This window comes from Octodon degus, unplaced genomic scaffold (genome assembly GCF_000260255.1).
Source record: "Octodon degus isolate 3935 unplaced genomic scaffold, OctDeg1.0 scaffold00042, whole genome shotgun sequence".
NCBI classification, from domain to species: domain Eukaryota; kingdom Metazoa; phylum Chordata; class Mammalia; order Rodentia; family Octodontidae; genus Octodon; species Octodon degus.
In genome coordinates this window covers 3,995,418-4,011,830 of record NW_004524618.1, presented here as the reverse complement: position 1 = coordinate 4,011,830, position 16,413 = coordinate 3,995,418, and the positions used below count along the sequence as shown (strand labels likewise).

General features: G+C 49.7%; 1 protein-coding gene and 1 pseudogene across 1 annotated transcript in view; both read right to left on the bottom strand.

Moving 5' to 3' along the window:
- The window catches only part of Cfap58 (cilia and flagella associated protein 58), an 80,992-nt gene that overhangs the window by 47,072 nt on the left and 17,507 nt on the right, over window positions 1-16,413 (bottom strand). Inside the window, exons 5-8 of the mRNA XM_023715495.1 lie at window positions 15,195-15,413; window positions 12,468-12,605; window positions 10,126-10,285; window positions 725-807 (exon numbers count right to left, since the gene is read on the bottom strand). Of these exons, the coding sequence (XP_023571263.1) occupies window positions 725-807; window positions 10,126-10,285; window positions 12,468-12,605; window positions 15,195-15,413 (600 nt within the window). The remainder of the gene's footprint in view (window positions 1-724; window positions 808-10,125; window positions 10,286-12,467; window positions 12,606-15,194; window positions 15,414-16,413) is intronic.
- LOC101578632 lies at window positions 3,086-4,931 on the bottom strand (annotated as a pseudogene).

Sequence of the window (16,413 nt, the reverse complement as noted above, 5' to 3'; positions counted from 1 at the left end):
TTAAAAAAATAGTTTCAAAGGAATGCTAGCACGGGCAGAACGGCCTCCTACCCTTCCCGAAGGTGCAGCGAACAGTCCGAGTGGCGCTGAAGCCCACCGCCCTCCTCACCCCGCCTGCAGCGCCTTCCTCCTGGAGGAAATCTCTGAGCAAGAAAGCTGGGCTCAAACCCGTGAGAGCAGTCCACGCGGGAGACGCCAGCGCGGAGGCCTTCTGCAGGCCGAAGCCTGGAGAGAGATCCCCGCCCGCAGCGGCGCATCTCGAGGTCCGCCCGCGCCCGGTCCTGCTGCGAGCACCCCAGCACCCGAGCACCCCATGCAGAGAGGTGGGGCCCAAAGCACAAACCCGGCCCGCAGCAGGCAGAAGAGGCGGAGCAGGGAGTCCCTGCGCCACGTGGTACCTAAGCCTTCAAAGTTAAAATTTAATTAGCACTCCTTGTAATTTGTGGATTAGCCCAAGGTGCAGCTAATAGATACTAAATTCAGGGATTGTGATCCGCTGCTTAGGTGCCAAATAACAGGCAGGCAAGGAATCCGCAAACGCGCCCAGGAGCCCCGCCGGCCCTCCAAGGCCCCTGGAGCTCGGTCACGGCCAGGCCGGGGCTGCGGCCGCGCTGGAGCCTGCTTCCGCACGCCTCGGATTTTCTGGTCGCGGACAGCTGGTTGCGGGCAGACGTGGCAGCACAGAAGGAGACGTTTGCCCACCAGAGTTGCTGCGGCGGCTCACCTTATTCAGGATGTCCCTTTCGCGCAGCAGCTCGTCCATCGCCTTCTTATCAAGCTCTGCTTGTTTCTTCGAAGTCTCCACCTCTAAAGTTCCAGGGGAAGAAAACAACAAAGGTAGAGGCGACTCAGGAGGGAAGCTGCCGAGCCAGAGCGGGAGCGTAAAACCAGTACTGAGTGATTTGTGGCCCTCATTATAACTCCGTGAAAGGGATTATAATGCCGCACTCAACAGTCAGAAGCAGGCTGAGGTCAGTCGGCCGGGAGAGGCTGCAGGGTCGAGATTAGGGGTTTGGGTTCTTCCACTCCAAAAAGTCCTTGATCTTTTTTTTTTCAATTTTATTTATTTGTGTGTGTGTGTGTGTGTGTGTGTGTGTGTGTGTGTGGCCAGCTCAGCCCACCAGGGGGGGGGGCTGGCTGGCATGTGGTGCTGGGGGATTGAACCGTGGTCCCTGTGCTTGGCTGAACTTGTTCTAAGTAGGTGCTTTAGACCACTGAGCCATCTCACCAGCCCAGTCCTTGATCTTTTAAAAAATCATTTTATTACTGCACAGAGATACAGAGTAAAGTTAGAAAAAACATAAAGGAGAAAACATGAACTAACCAGAACCCACTTAGGATTTTCATAGATTTCTCTCCAGTCTATTTTCTGTACAAATATGTGTGCGTGCACACGCGCACGCGCACACACACACACACAGGTGCACACACCCCAGAGCAGAAGTGACCTGCTACACACACCACTTTGCTGCCTGTTCCTATAATTAGCAACCATAGAATAAGCACCATTCTGTATTATAAATGTGCATCTATACCAGAATTTTTAATAACTGCTGTTTTACTATATGAAACTATATATTCAGCCAACCCCTCATTTTAACATTTAAATTACTTCAATAAAATAAATAAAAAATGAAGAGCTTCCAATTTTTGTGTGTATGGTTAGAATAATTTTGTTACATTCTTGTCTTATTTATTCCTCCAAAGGAGGAAGTCCTGGTTTTTTTTTAAAGGTATTTTCCTCTTACTGCCAAATTTATCTGTAGAAAATTAGTAAAATTTTAAATAGACATCAAAACTACCAATAGGTGCTATCACTTGCTTCGATGTTTGCCAGTGTGGTGGATGGTTTTTAAACCCAATATGTCAGTATTTAATTTATATTTCTTTGATTATTAGTGAAGTTGTCTGCTTTTAATATTTAATGACCATATATTTGTATTTCTGGTTTTCAAATTGACCACATTTATTCTTTGCCAGTTTTTTTTCATGAATTGCTTTTCTTTTCATAGATAGGATAGGTAGGTAGGTAGGTAGGTAGATAGATAGATAGACAGACAGACAGACAGATAACCATACTTTGGTCAATTTGTCTTCAAAGTCTTGTGTTAAAAGAAAATTTTAACTTTTATATTTCAATGAGTCTATTTGGTTTTATTGTCTGAATGTTTGATGTTATTTATTCCTTCAAAAAGTAGCTTTCTGTCAGGCGGCCATTTTCAAAATAATCCAGCTGGTATGTTAATTTAGATGGTGGCCTTAATTTAGATGGTAACCCTGGTTTTTTCTGACCTTTTCAGTCTTTTCTGTTGATCTATTTATTTGGACAACATGACTACACTATTTTATTATGGAACCTTTATAACACATTTAAATACCTAGTAAGATAAACATCCCCTCATCCTTCATTTTCAGAATTTTGCAACTATTGCTAAATGTTTATTCTTCTGGAAAACTCTAGATCAAGCTCCATACAAGACTGTTCAGTGAAATTTTTATTGGAAATATTAAATTTATAGATGACTTGGACCAATTTATATCTTTATCATATTGAATTTTCTATCTTTCTTTCTTTTTTAAAGGGAGAACACAGCTTCCTCTTTCTTTATTGGACGCTTTATAGATGTCACAAAGGCCTGAGTTACACTGTTAAATAATTACTTAAAAACTGCCCAGGCCCAAGGCCTGTTCCACAGCTCCAAACCAGAAACAGAAAGGAATGGGGGCGGTGGGCTGGGGGTGTCCTCCAACATCACCAAACTCACCAGGCAGGTCCCTCCCTGCCCACACCCAGACTGTGGGCCCTGGGCCAGCCTGCAGGCGTCCCTCGTGGCGTCTCCCCTGGGGCCAGGAGACCAGCGAGGGCTGAAAAGGGCAGCCAGCAGAGCCTGGCAGCAAATGAAGCAGAAGGAGGTGGAGGCAGGCAGGCCCCGCCCGGCAGCCAGTGCGAGAGCGGCCAGGCAGCTGTGGGAGGGGTGGGGTAGTTGTGCAGCAATCCAGGGTGCCGCCCGGCCAGTCCTTAGTGGGTGGTCAGGCGGCAGCTGGCAGCCTGAGGGCTGCTCCTGACCCAACCCCGGCTAGGAGCTCACACACTGTGGGTCCTCTTTATGAATGAGGCTCCCCGTCTACCAGCTTGGACTTGAGGTGCTCCTTGTAGGCCAGGATGTCCCCCGGCCACCTGGTGACGGTCTGCTTCTCACAGACCCAGATTGCCTGCGCCCCCTGCTGAGGGAGTCTGAAGTCACGCTAGGCAGCATCACACCACCCTCAAGCTCACTAATGGCATCCACCAGCGTGCCAGTGGTCTTCGTGTCCAGGTGGTTGGTGGGCACATCAAGGAACCGCACGTGAGGGTTCTGCCAGGCTGGCCAGGCCAGACACACTCGACCCTTCTGGCCGTCCCACAGGCTCCGAGTCAGGCTCACCTGCTGCTTGCCGGGAGGCCATGGCGCACAACCATCTTCCTCATCTCCTCCTCCTCCTTGACCTCGGGGTAGCACTTCATCCTGTACTCCAAAGGCGAGAGGTCCGAGTCCAGCTGCTCCTGCATGCAGACAGTAACCGCCTGTCTTGACGTGAGAGTGCTTTTGAATCATCCCGTCCATGGGGAACAGCTCTCCGGTCAGCAGCTTCAAAAGCGTAGGTTTCCCTGCTCCCCGGGGCCCCAGGAGAGCCACTCTTGTGTTGTAGTCAATACCGAATTCCAGGTTATTATCAATGCAAGGCCCATCTTTTGTATACTTAAGGTTCACATTGTGCACCAGAATGACAGGGGGAGGGATCTTGCCACACGAGGGAGAAGTGAAAGGAGAGCGTCTTGGCTCCCATGGCCTCTCTGGCAGTCCTGAGCCTGTCATCTTCTGTAGCATCTCCTCCTCGCTCCGGGCCTGCCGGGCCAGCTTGGCACTGCCGTGACTGACCCAGCAGTGTAGCGCTTCGTGTGTGTGATCTGGTCCTGCTCCCAGTGAAACCTTCATGTGGTCGCCTCCAGCTCCAGCCGGGTCTTCACGTACTGGCCGTAGTCACCCGTATGTTTCAGTTTCTCATTGTGCATGTGGATGATATTGGCGCAGACTCCATTCAGAAAATCTTGGGACACGAGGACCAGGGTGTGCTTTCAAATCTTCAGTTCCGCTTCCGGCCACACACACGTGTCTAAGTCCAGGTGCTGGGCTCGTCCAGGAGCAGCAAAAAGGGCTGAATAAAGAGGGCTCTGGCAAGGGCGGCCCTCATCCTCCAGCCCCGTTAAAGTCTTTCAGCTTCTCAGCTGCATGCCGGGGTGACACCCAGTCCGTGCAAGGTCCGCGAGGCTCCCGTCTCTGCCTTGTCAGCACCCCGCTCCTCCAGGCACTCACAGAGCTCCACGGGCGTCTCACACTCCACGTCCTCGTAAGCCAGGCGCTCAGCCTCCTGCTCCAGCGTGGCCCGCTCGGTGTCCACCTCCATCACACACTGCAAGGGCGTCATGTCACTCAGGGGCATCTCGCGAGTCAGGTGGCAGGTGGCAGTGTGCTCGGGGAGGGGCACTTCATGCCTCCCAGTGGCGGACGGCAGCAGGGACTTTCCAGTTCCACTTCAGCCAATGAGGCCACAGCCGCCGCGGCCCGAGTCTAATTCCAGTTTGGTGTCACTGAGCAGCTCTTGACTGTGGAAAGTGGGCGAGGGATTGATGATGTGGACATCAGTGCTGTTGGGGTGCGAGGCCAGGACGCCAGTGACAGCAGCTCTCTTCAACTCAAAGTCCTCCAGCTCTTTGGACAGCAAGCCTGCCTCTGTGGTCTCACTGCTGCCGGCCTCTCTGTTCTTCTCCTCTGCCACCTGTGCTTCTGTGACAGCATCTCCGTTTTCTTCGTGTCCCTCTTTTGGGCTGCTGCTGAGCCTGGGCAGCTTCCTCTCTTGGCCGCCTTCTTCTTGGCCAGGTCAGAGGGCATGGTGCCGAACCACAGGGCCACTCTGTCCTTTCAGGGAGTTCGGTCTCACTGCTCGGCCTCTCCATATCGAGTTTCCTTATGAAGAAATTTAGAATGCATCCCCATTTTTCAAGTTTTTCTTAGAATGTGAAGGTTATGAGCTGGGGCTATAGCTCAGGGCACTTTGCCTGGGTGCAAGGTTCCTAGTGGAAGGAAGGAAGGAAGGAAGGAAGGAAGGAAGGAAGAAAGAAAGAAAGAAAGAAAGAAAGAAAGAAAGAAAGAAAGAAAGAAACCTGACAACTTGAATATTGTCAGGAAAAATACTGCAACTTTATACAAATATTTTGCAGATATCTTGGTAACTTCATTCACAGTATTTTCTTTGGGTTTTCTTTTTTTCCCTTTTCTCTCTCTCTCTCTCTCTCTCTCTCTCTCTCTCTCTCTTTTGTTTTTGTTTTTGTTTTAGAGACAGGGTCTCACTATGTAGCTCAAGCTGGGCTTGAGTTCTGTATGTCACCCAGGCTCACCTTGAACTCACCTTGAACCTCCTGCATCAGCCTCCCGAGGGCTGGGATTACAGGCATGCGCCACCACACCTGCTCACTCGCAATATTTTATTGCTTTAGTTGCTATTGTGAGTGGAGGTTTTTCCATCATCTATTCTGGTATTTTTGGTTTATGTTCTATTCTCCTACCCTACTGAAATCTTACATTAGTTCTGGTAGTCTTCTAATTCATTTCTTGTGGTAGAAAAACCATAAATAGGGAGGACCTCTGTTCCTAACTATTATCCCCAACGCCACTCTTTTGTCGGGGCACCTGGCTTTGTGGCACATGCCTGTGACCTCTGCCATCCATGAGCTTGGGGAGGGTTATGCATTCACGAGAGCCTGGACAATGTAATAAGACTAAATAAATAAGTAAATAAATCCTAGGCAACAAGAGCAAGGCAGGGGGCACTATAGTCCCAGACTTCGAGTTATACTACAAAGCTATAGTCATAAAGACAGCAGTCCTGGCACAAAAACAGACATATTGACCAATGGCATGGAATAAAGGATACAGGGAAAAACCCAAGTGCCATCACCCATCTAATTTTTTTACAAAGTGGCCAATAATATATAGTGGTGAAAAGATGCTTTCTTTATCCAGCAGTCCTGGGAAACTCGATGTCCACGTGCAGAAGAATGAAATTTAATCCATATCTCTCATCCTCTCCCAAAATCAAATCAAGATAGATCAAAGACCTATTTATAAAAACAGATACTCTGAATTGACTGAAGAAAAAATTGGCAAAACTCTTTCAAACATAGGCATAGGCAAAACTTCCTGAACAGAGCCCCAGGGTACAAGAAATAAGACTAAGACGGGGCTGGGGGGAGAGTTCGGTGGTCTAAGCCCCTGCCTGGCAAGGACAAGGACCCAAGTGCAATCCCCAGTGCCATATGCTGTGCCGGCCCCAGAACCCCAGCCACACTGTGCCAGCCGCTGAGACTGGGCATGATGGCATATGCCTGCAACCCCAGCACTGGGGAGGCTGAGACAGGAAGACCACTATGAGGCACAGCTGTGTAGTGAGCCCTGTACCAAATAAATAAATAAAAGATTTTTAAATTTTTTTAAAGAAATAATACTAAAAATCAGCAAATGGAATTATACAAGTCTCCTGAGCAGCAAAGGCTCGACAACGTGAAGATATAGTCTACAGAAAAAACAAATTATCAGCTACTCCTCAGTCAGAAGATTCACATCTAAACTATATAACCAGAAGAAATTAGGCCACCACAAATAAAAGAGCCACTCAAGAAACGGGCCCTTGGAAACATCCCAGAAGAGTAAATACAAACGGCAAGAAGTGCGTCAGGAAAACTCCACCGTCTGTCCAGCAGAGGATGCAAATCAAAACAACCGAGTCCACCCTGCTCCGGCGAGCACAGCCATCAGCCAGGGCTCAGAAGACAGCCAAAGCTTGAGAGGCTCTGAGGAAGAAGAAACCCTTATACGCTGGCGATGGGAAAGTAAGTTAGTAAGACAGTGCGAACTTTCTCAAAAAACTAAAAATAGCAATTCTGGCGGGCGGCTCAGCGGCGAGCACAGCATGGCCAGCTGGCTGGCGGGGTACCGAGGCTCGTGCAGCCTGACTACAGAAACCTTGCTGAAGGATGTGAAGCCCGGACTGAAGAATCTGACCTTATCTTCCTTGTGCTGGAGACAGGCCGAGTGGCCGAGACAAAGGATGGGCATGAGGCTCGGACCTGCAGAGTGGCTGACAAAACTGGCAGCATCAACATTTCTGTCTGGGACGACGCGGGCAACCTGGTCCAACCTGGGGATATCTCCCGACTCACCGAAGGGTGCGCTTCAGTGTTCACAGGTTGTCTGACACCGCACGCTGGCCGTGGGGGGATCTGCAGAAGACTGAGAACTCTGCATGGCTTATTCGGAGGCTCCTAACTTCAGTCAGCCCAACCCAGAGTACAGCACCCCGCGGGCACCCAACAAAGCTCACAGAACGACAGCAGCCCTACAGCCACCCAGGCTGCCACCGGACCCCTGCGGTCTCTCCAGCTGCTGAGAGCCACAGTGGGAGTCGACCGAGTGCCCTGCCAGGCCCTGGTGGTGACTCATGTCCCCCTCACGCTCCCCTCCCCGCCCGCCCAGCACCTGGGTCCCTTGAAGCCAGCCCAGCCACATGGCAGCTGGCCCTCCTGGCTCCTCTAGCAATCCTGCCAGTAACGGCAAAGAAGCCCACAGGAGCAGCAGGAGATACCGCGACACTTCTCCCCTGCTGCCACCACCACAGCCCAGCTCCTACTGGAGAAGCGGTCTTCCCTTGGGCTGCTGGCTGCGAGTGGAGGTTAGGGTAGAGTGTTCCAGCCACTAAACTTCCCGGGAAGGGTGGGGAGCAGTGGCCTTATCCACCCTAAGTCCATATTTCACTCATCCGCCTGGAGGTGCCTTATCCACCCTAAGTCCATATTTCACTCATCCGCCTGGAGGTGCCTGTCCCCTACGATGCAGGCCCCCTGCCAGCCCTTCTTCCTCTTTAGAAACACAGTTACAGTCTCTTTCTCGTGGGTGTGATATGAGAGTCCAAATGAAATCCCTCCCAATGAATGTTTCCACTCTGAAAAAAAAATAAATAAATAAAACCAGAAATCCCACTTGACCCAGCTGTACTCTCCTAGGTATCTTCCTACGATGACAGCTACAGCCCTCGTGTCACAGCAATCAATGGGTGCCCACGTGTGCCGCCCGCAACTCACAAGAGCTACAATCGCAGAAGCAGCCAACGTGTCCACCCGCAGGCGAGTGCCCCAGGAGGACGTGGCAGCTCTGGGCAGAGGACCACCCCTCTGCCACCAAGAAGGGTAAGTTGAGTCATTTACAGGGAAGTAGAGGGACCTGAGAGTGCAATGTGAAGTGAAGCAAGCCCATCAAAAAGCTCAAATACCATGTGGCTCCTCTCTTACCAGAAACCCAAAATGTAAATGATTTAAAGAGCAAAACAAAGAACCATGTTAGGAGAGTAGAAGGCAGGTTCTGGAGAATGCGAAGTGGAACTGAGGAAGGAGAGGAAGAGGAGGGTGGGGCAGCAGAAAGGAAAATTGATCACGAGGTCCTGCGTGCGTGTGTGTGTGTGTGTGTGTGTGTACCCCAGCTGAATGTAACCACTCCGTATCACAAACTCACCTAGTTAAAAAATAAAACCATCCTTAAAAAGAAATGACGATGTAAATAGTATCTATAGTGTGATGACTTTTGAAATCGTGACTTAAAGATGAACGGATTGAGTTCAATGCTGAATGAATTTTTAAAGACTTTTCTTGTGCTCAAAGCTAAGCCAAATTGCTACCAAATCTGTAGAAATTGGCATATGGGAGTGTTCCGGTGGTCGCTGGGCCAGCTTCTGTCATTGAAGAACTTTGGTTGTGTGACAGTTGATCTTGATTGTCAACTTGATCAGATTAAGACATCTAGGAGATCTGCAAAGCATGCTTTGGGCTTCTGGGGGAGTTTCCAGAGATGACTGCCACATAGGCCAGCAAACTGGGGGAGGACACCCGGCCTGACTGGGTGGCACCAACCAATAAGCTTGCAGCCGAGGGACCTAGCAGGAGGAGAGCAGCAGGTGTGGTGGCACACCCTGCAGTCTCAGCACTGGGGAGGCTGAGGCAGGAAGGTCACAGTGAGACCCAGTCCCCCAGAACAAGAGAAGGCGGAAGTTGGCCTGCACTAGAAGCCGGATCCGCCTCACAGGGGCATCTCTGATTGCTGCCCTCTCCTCTGGACAGCAGACTCCAGCTCCTCAGGCCGTGACTCTCAGGGGCTTCAGCCCTGGACTGCAGCGCATCTCCATCCTGCTAGAGAGGCTCACTGGTACTGGTGAAAGCTCACGCTAGGCTGTGAGAGTCCCGCAAGCAGAGTCTGCCTGTGCCGAAGCCTGCACAGTCTGCTTTCAACGCATGGAGCGATGAGCAGAGAAACTGTCAAGATTACGTGCAACTGCCCCTCAGCGGGAGATTATTTCCTAAAGTCTCAGGAGGAAAAGTATCCGCTTTTCTCAGAAAAGACTGAAATGGTAAATATGTCCAGTCATCTTACCTAGCGATTTGGATTTTACCCATTTGAGTGGGGTGGTGTACGCTTTGGTGCCTTTGTGCCTGTTAATCTCAATCTCTGATTGATAACTCATGGCAGCTGCAAGAGGCCAAGGGCCACAGGTGTTCCTGCCTGCTACAGTCAGAATCATCTTCAGAGACTGTGTCCCCAGCCCAGAACTCTTTCTGCACGCCAAACTTGGCCAGCATGTCATATTTTAGCTATATTCTTACTCAGAAAGTAGTATTGCATCCACATGATAATACCTGACATTTAGGAAGCAATTCCAGTCCTGAGTGTTGTCTGGAATAGTGTCCCGGACTGCGCTAATGAAGAACATTCATCCTAACACATTCCCTCATTGTCTATGGACAGCCCGAAAACACTGGGCAACACTTTGGGCTGGTGTACACTGTGCCAAGAGGACCCTTGAAAGAATTTAAGGTTCGGCCTTTAAGGTGTCGAAATAGGGACCCCTCCGTACTGGCTGGTCGCCGGTGTGAATCTGTCGCACTGATCGCATTCCGTGCGGTGTGCTTGTGCACACAGCCCTGAGGGCCAGTCACTAGTGAGATGTGTGTAAGTTAGAGGAAAACAGGACAAAACGGCTTACCTCTCTCTAACCCCAAGATCTGATTTTTTAGGGTCTCCTTGTGCTGCTCCACCTCTGTCTTTTGGTCCTCGACCTGATGCAGTTTCTTGTGGATTTGGTCTCTAATTTTGTTGAGCTTCCCAATGTCAAGACGCATCTGATGGACCTCCTCCTCTTTGGCCTGTGATTAAGAAAGTAAATGGAGAAGCGAAGTAAATCAAGGGCAGAGACTTGTGGGATGAAAGCCAAACCCACACTGTTAGGTTTGGAGAGTAACTGAGAAACTCTATTCTGTGGATAAAATATGTGGCTACGTGAACTAAAAATAATGAAAAGGTCGAAAAAAAATCTGATGTTTCAAGTTACCTTCTAATTGCAGTCAAATAAGGATATATAGAGAGTTGTATATATTATAAATATGTGGATTTTGCACACAAATACTGGACTCAATTGATAATTTTCACGGGCTTGCAGAAAGCAATCTCTCTGAGAGGCATGGTACCAGCTTGGCAAGCCCGAGCCCTGAGTTTAATTCCCAGTTCCAAAAACAATGATCTTTCTGAGAAGGCTATGAACATGTGACAAAATATTTAAACAACCTTTTGGGCCCATAAGGCCACAGTAGCCCAGGTACCCGTACTACCTTCCTAGGAGTATTTTAGTCTATGGGTGCATACACACGTGCCTGCACACACACACACACACACACACACACGGGTAAGCAAAGGTACAGAATGATAAAAGGAGCCAAACAATTCTAGCAAAGAAAATCTGCCAATTTTTGTCTATTGACTACAAGTTTTATGGATTTTTAGAATTAAATACACTTTAAAAAAAATATTGCTACTAGACATGGTTGAAAAAGTAACTGAGGGTGGTTCTGCAGACAGTGGCGAGCAATTACCTCACCTCCAGACGATGGAGAGGCTGACAGCAGCTTGTGAGCTGTCTCTGGGCCATCGCTGGCCAGCCGCACAATCCCATTAGATGTGGGGTACGAGAACCAAAATAGTCTGTCTTTACAGATGTCCCATTCGGGTTATCAAAGGAGCACATTAATGTCATAAGTATTTTTCCTTCAATTTCACCCTGAGGGCCAGTATGTTATTACTCTGACTTAAGTAATCATTTCATTTCTGTTTTAAGCCATCAAACTTTCATCCAGTTCCAAGTCAACCCATTTCATTAATGCAAGAAGCCCTCTTTTGGTACCAGAGATCGATATGTGGCCTTGCGCTTGCCAGGCAGGTGCCTGCGCCACTGAAGTGTCTCCCCGGCCTGAGCTGCTTCGTCCCTCAGCCTCAGCCCCTCAGGCCTTAGAAGGTGTAAGATAGCTGACTGCAGGGGCCCTCTCAACTCTAGGATGATCTAAGCTGATGGCCATTAATCTGGACCCCTTGGTTAGCTGTCAGACAAATCCTAGAAATCTCATATTTCCGGGAAGAGGACAAAACTAGGTGCCAGGTGTGTGCCGGAGGAGGGGGTGCACACCGTCATCCCAGCCCTCCGGAGGTGATGCAGGAGGAAGGCTCTGAGGTTGGAGGCCAGCCTGGGTTACAAAGTGAGTTCAAGGCCAGGCTGAACGGCACAGGGAGACCCTGCCAAAAGAGAAAGAAAGCAAGATGTGCAAATAAGAGTGTGCGCCATGTGCACACATGTGCACGCGTGCACCAGCTTGCAACCGGCTCTGAAGGGGAACTGTAACGCCAATACGTTACAGTACTACTGACGCCCCCTGGTGGTCTAGTGGTCAGGACTTGCAGCTCTCTCCAACTGATACAATTTTATGAAGGCTACTCCTTTCATGTCCAATAACAAACAAAAATAGGGAACATGAAATTTTCAAAACTGAAGTAGTAAATGTGAAGCTGCTCTGTTAACTACAAAAGCATATAAGGGTAAGATAAACTTGCACAAGATAAGCTCCAAGCGGTCCTCAGTGATGGGAGGGAGAACAGGAAACCCCTCTTGCAGTAGACATTAGACCCTAGTCAGATCCCGCAGTGCTGAATACCCAACAGTCCACCCACTCTCTCCGGAGAGTAACACACACTCTCAGTTCTTTGTGTGTCAAGCCCATAGCTCTGGGCCACTATTACACAAAAGGCTAATTCCAGAGAGGAACATCTGAGCCTGCTTTGGAAAGCACCTGCAGAGCCGTGTGAGCAACAATCAGGCTTGCAATTTTACACGAAAGGCAGCTTTCTGACTGCTTCCTGCCACAAAGCAATGATGGAGTCAGTCCGGCGCCTGCCTCTGGTGTACCAAGGCCCCTGGCAGGGCCAGCCCAGGGCACCAAACCATGCCCTGGGTAGTGAGGAGTGAGGGCCTAGGACATGCAGGTCCCCTGGTGCGGTGCTTACTTTGAGCTCCAGCGCCTTCTGCTGGTTTTCCTGGGACAGCTGCTCACAAACCAAAGTGTGCTGCTCGTTCTCCTGCTGAAGTTTCGAATTTCTCATCTGGAACTGCTCGAGTTCCTTTGCAGCTCTCTCATTCAGTATCTGAAAGGCGTGGGGAGGAGGAGCTGGTTAGTGCCTTTTAATCCGATCACAGTGTCTGTATACACCCGCAGGAGGCCCCGCAGCCTCCTGGGGTGGCACCAGCCACTGCAGTTCTTTGTCTTTGTAGAGCTTGTTCTCTATCCCCAGTGAAAGCACTCACACATTCAGCTGTGACGAATGTTAAGTGGCTGTGGAAAATGACGCCTCCTGACGAGCAACACAGTGAGCGTAATATTTTGAAGCCTTGGGAAGTCTTGTTCACGGGTGGTAGATAAATATTTTAATGCCCGTTTGCCGTTTGGCAGGCTTTGCACGCGCAACAATTGCTATAATCATTGCAAAAGAGCTGGAGATGTAAAGGGCTTTCTCAGCACTGGGGTTTGAGCTGCATCCTCCACCGCAAGCCAGCACCAACACTGCTGATAATGCCTCTGTGAGCAGAACCGCTCAACAGCCCCAGCACAGAGCCGCTGTCCTGCTCCAACTTCAGCCAAAACTTCGGCGCAACAGCGTGTGCTTTATGTCTGCCTGGTTTCACCATCAGCTGGATTTTCCACTCTCCTATCATGGCTATTCTGAGCAGACACAGAGTTATAAAAATGGTGGATTATTATCTCCTATTATCTTAGGAGATCATTTCTTTGGGGAAGGTGGCAGGATAGCATGTGAGCTAAAGACACTGGTTCCTAAAGAACAGGCAGTTTCTTCAAAACGTAACTCCCAATTATGCAAAAAAAAAAAAAAAAAAAAAAAACTAGACTCGGGAAGAATACACCCAACCCCCAACAGGGACTAAACAAGATAAAACCAGCCTGCTAAAGATAAAATTGTGTTTTGCATGGGTTCTGGGTACTGCTGTACAAAGCACTGTGGTTTTATCGTGAGGTTCAAAGGCCTTTCTTTTGAATTTCATGTTCAAAGAAGTCCAGTGTTTTTCTCCTAGAGACTGAATATTGTGCATTTGACTTCTGGGTTTATACAAAATTAATAAAGCAAATGACAAAGAACTGCATTCTAATATCTATTTTTAATGTAGGAAAGCACTGTACATCTCAACAAATCCTTAGAAAGGATTTCGCAAATATTTTTTCAGGAAAAATTCAATTGTATCAATTGCTTCCTTAAGAAATGAGGGGCTGGTGAGATGGCTCAGTGGTCTAAAGCACCTACTTAGAACAAGCTTCGCAAAGCACAGCGACCACGGTTCAATCCCCAGCACCACATGCCAGCCAGCCCCGCCCCCTGGTGGGCTGAGCTGGCTACACACACAAAAATAAATAAATAAATAAATAAATAAATAAAATAAAAAAAAAAAAAAAGAAATGAGAAGGGCGAGGGAGATAGCTTAGTGGCCTAAGTGCCTGCCTTGCATGCATAAGGTCCTCAGTTCAATCCCTAGTACCGGAAAAAAAAAAAAAAAAAAAGTACTTTCTTTAAGAACATGAGAAGTAAGGGCCCAGTCATAGCTCAGTGTTAGCGCACTTGCCTTGCAGGTCCAAGGCCCTCGGTTAGGTCCCAGTGACTTGAAAGAAACAAACAAACAAAGAATGGGGGGAAAAAGAAAGAAGAGTTCCTAAAATTTGTGTTAAGCAGCTATTTGGGTGGAGTGTTAAAAACATCATAAAGATTAAAAATGCATAAAGATTGAGTATGTTTTTCTAAACTTGAAACTTAAAAACATACCTGTTAGGAGCAGGTCGTGTGACACACAGGGCGAGGCTTGCCACAGTGAGAGACGGCCCGCTGCGCCCTGCTGCACAGAGCCTGGCGAGGGCGAGCGCCCCCTCAGTGTCACCACAGAAGCCCCCCCTCGCGGAGCTGCTGGCCGCTTGCAGTGCCAGGAGAGCAACGGAGGAAATCCAAGGGAACTCCGGTCTCACTTATTTTAAGTAACTGTAAACAGCCACACGCGGCTGCACAGCTGCCATCTAGGCTCCTGCAGGTCTCTAACTGCGCGCCACATCACCACGAGCCTACCACAAAAGTCAGACAAAAAGCAAGGTGTCTACCGTCCATTTCATTTCCTTGCAAAACTATCATCTGCTTAAGATTGATTCAGAACAGAGGGCGCCTTTCAGGAAGAAAGGGGTGCAGGGGGGACACAGGGGGGTTGTGCAAAACTCGGGTGTTCTACTTCTAGAGCTGGGGACAGATGGCCAAGACATGCTGAGTGCTGAGCACTCCTCATGCTACACACGTGTAACACACATGCTTTTACACATATTATATACCGAGAGGAATTAATTGCTGGGTGCAGTGGCTCATGTCTGAGGCTGAAGTGGCAGAATCGTTAGCTCAGGTCCAGCCTGGATAACTGAGCAAGACTCAAAATTAAACGTATAACAGGGCTGGGAGGTAGCTCAGCGTGCTCTAGCTCCCAGTACAAAAGTACTAGTGACAATAGCGACGATAAAGACGATAGGCCTGTCAGAGTTGCCGGGCTGCAGGGGAGATGCGGAAGCGCCTCGGATCCACCCAGAGCCCTGACTGCTCCCAGGTGCCGGCGCCCAGCGTCCCTCCGCAGTGCAGCCCTTGCTGCTTTCCAGGAAAGCTCCAGCCCCGCGCTGGGGCACCCGCCTGCCCTCCCACCACCTCACGGCCGGGCGCGCTCGCCTTCTGCTCCTTGAGCTGCTGCTCCAGCCGCTGCAGCTCCTCCTTGCTCTTCTGCACGTACTGCTGCAGCGCCTTGATCTCCGTCTGCCTCGTGTCCATGTCCGTCTGAATTTGCTTGAGCTCTTTCTCCAGTTTCTCCTTCTTCCGAGACTCTCGCGATGCCTCATTCTGGTGATGCTGGATTTCTTGTTGGAACTAGAAAGGAAAGGGGACAGGGAGGAAAAAGACGGCTGTCACCTGGGCAGTCCCACCCTCCCTCGGGCTTGTCACTGCCAGGCAGTCGCTGTGCGTGGCAGTTCCTGTGGGACAGTTACCCTTGCGCCCCAAGCCCTTCAGGGATGTTCTCTGTTGCTTTTGGGGGCCCTGTCACCTGATGTCACGCCATGGGCCGGCAGCAGATAAGCAGAGGAAGGTACTAATCAACTAAATACAGAAAATCCAGAGTCCTGGGCTTCAACACAGAGAGAATTCACCCAGGCCCACGCAGCAGGGACTAAAGCTAGCGTAGCCAGCTGCCTCGAGCCCCAGAGGGTGTTTCTCACCCCGCCACGCTACACACGCTGTGCTTTTCTGTGGTGCTTAGAGCCTCCTCCTCAGGCCCCAGTCTCCTGCCTTTCTCTCCAAGACCACGTGGGTGCGTTCCCACTTGGCTTCTGGCTTCCTGTGAAGGTGCTCAGAAGCAGGCAGCTAGACAGCTTTCCTACGGAGCAGAAAGGTCAGGGACACTACCTCCCCTGGGCCCAAGGCAGTGCCTCTGGCCTTGTCTGGGACACTGGCTTGGGCTAACTGTGAGCAGCAAGTGCCTGCCCGGAGAAAAGCACAGAGAAAGGCCAGCTTGGGAAAAACTGAAAAGGAAGAGGAGGGGAGGAGAGAGTTGTATTGTACCCTGTCAAAATTGACTCCATTTTGTTGCCCTTCTAACCTCGCCGAGTTCCTGTTCTGTATGCGCCGACCCCTCCCAACTCCTCACCCCTTGACTGCCAACTCAAATTCCTCCCAGTTCCTCACCCCTTGATTGCCAACTCAAATTCCTCCCAATTCCTCACCCCTATGACTCAAGTGTTATGATATCTGCTCCCCAAACCTTATCTCAATGAACTCTGTATGACTGCCAACTCAGCACCTTCACCCAACAGGACCACCCCATGAACTAATGACCCGCTGTACCCCATGATTGCTGATTCCAGCACCCCAC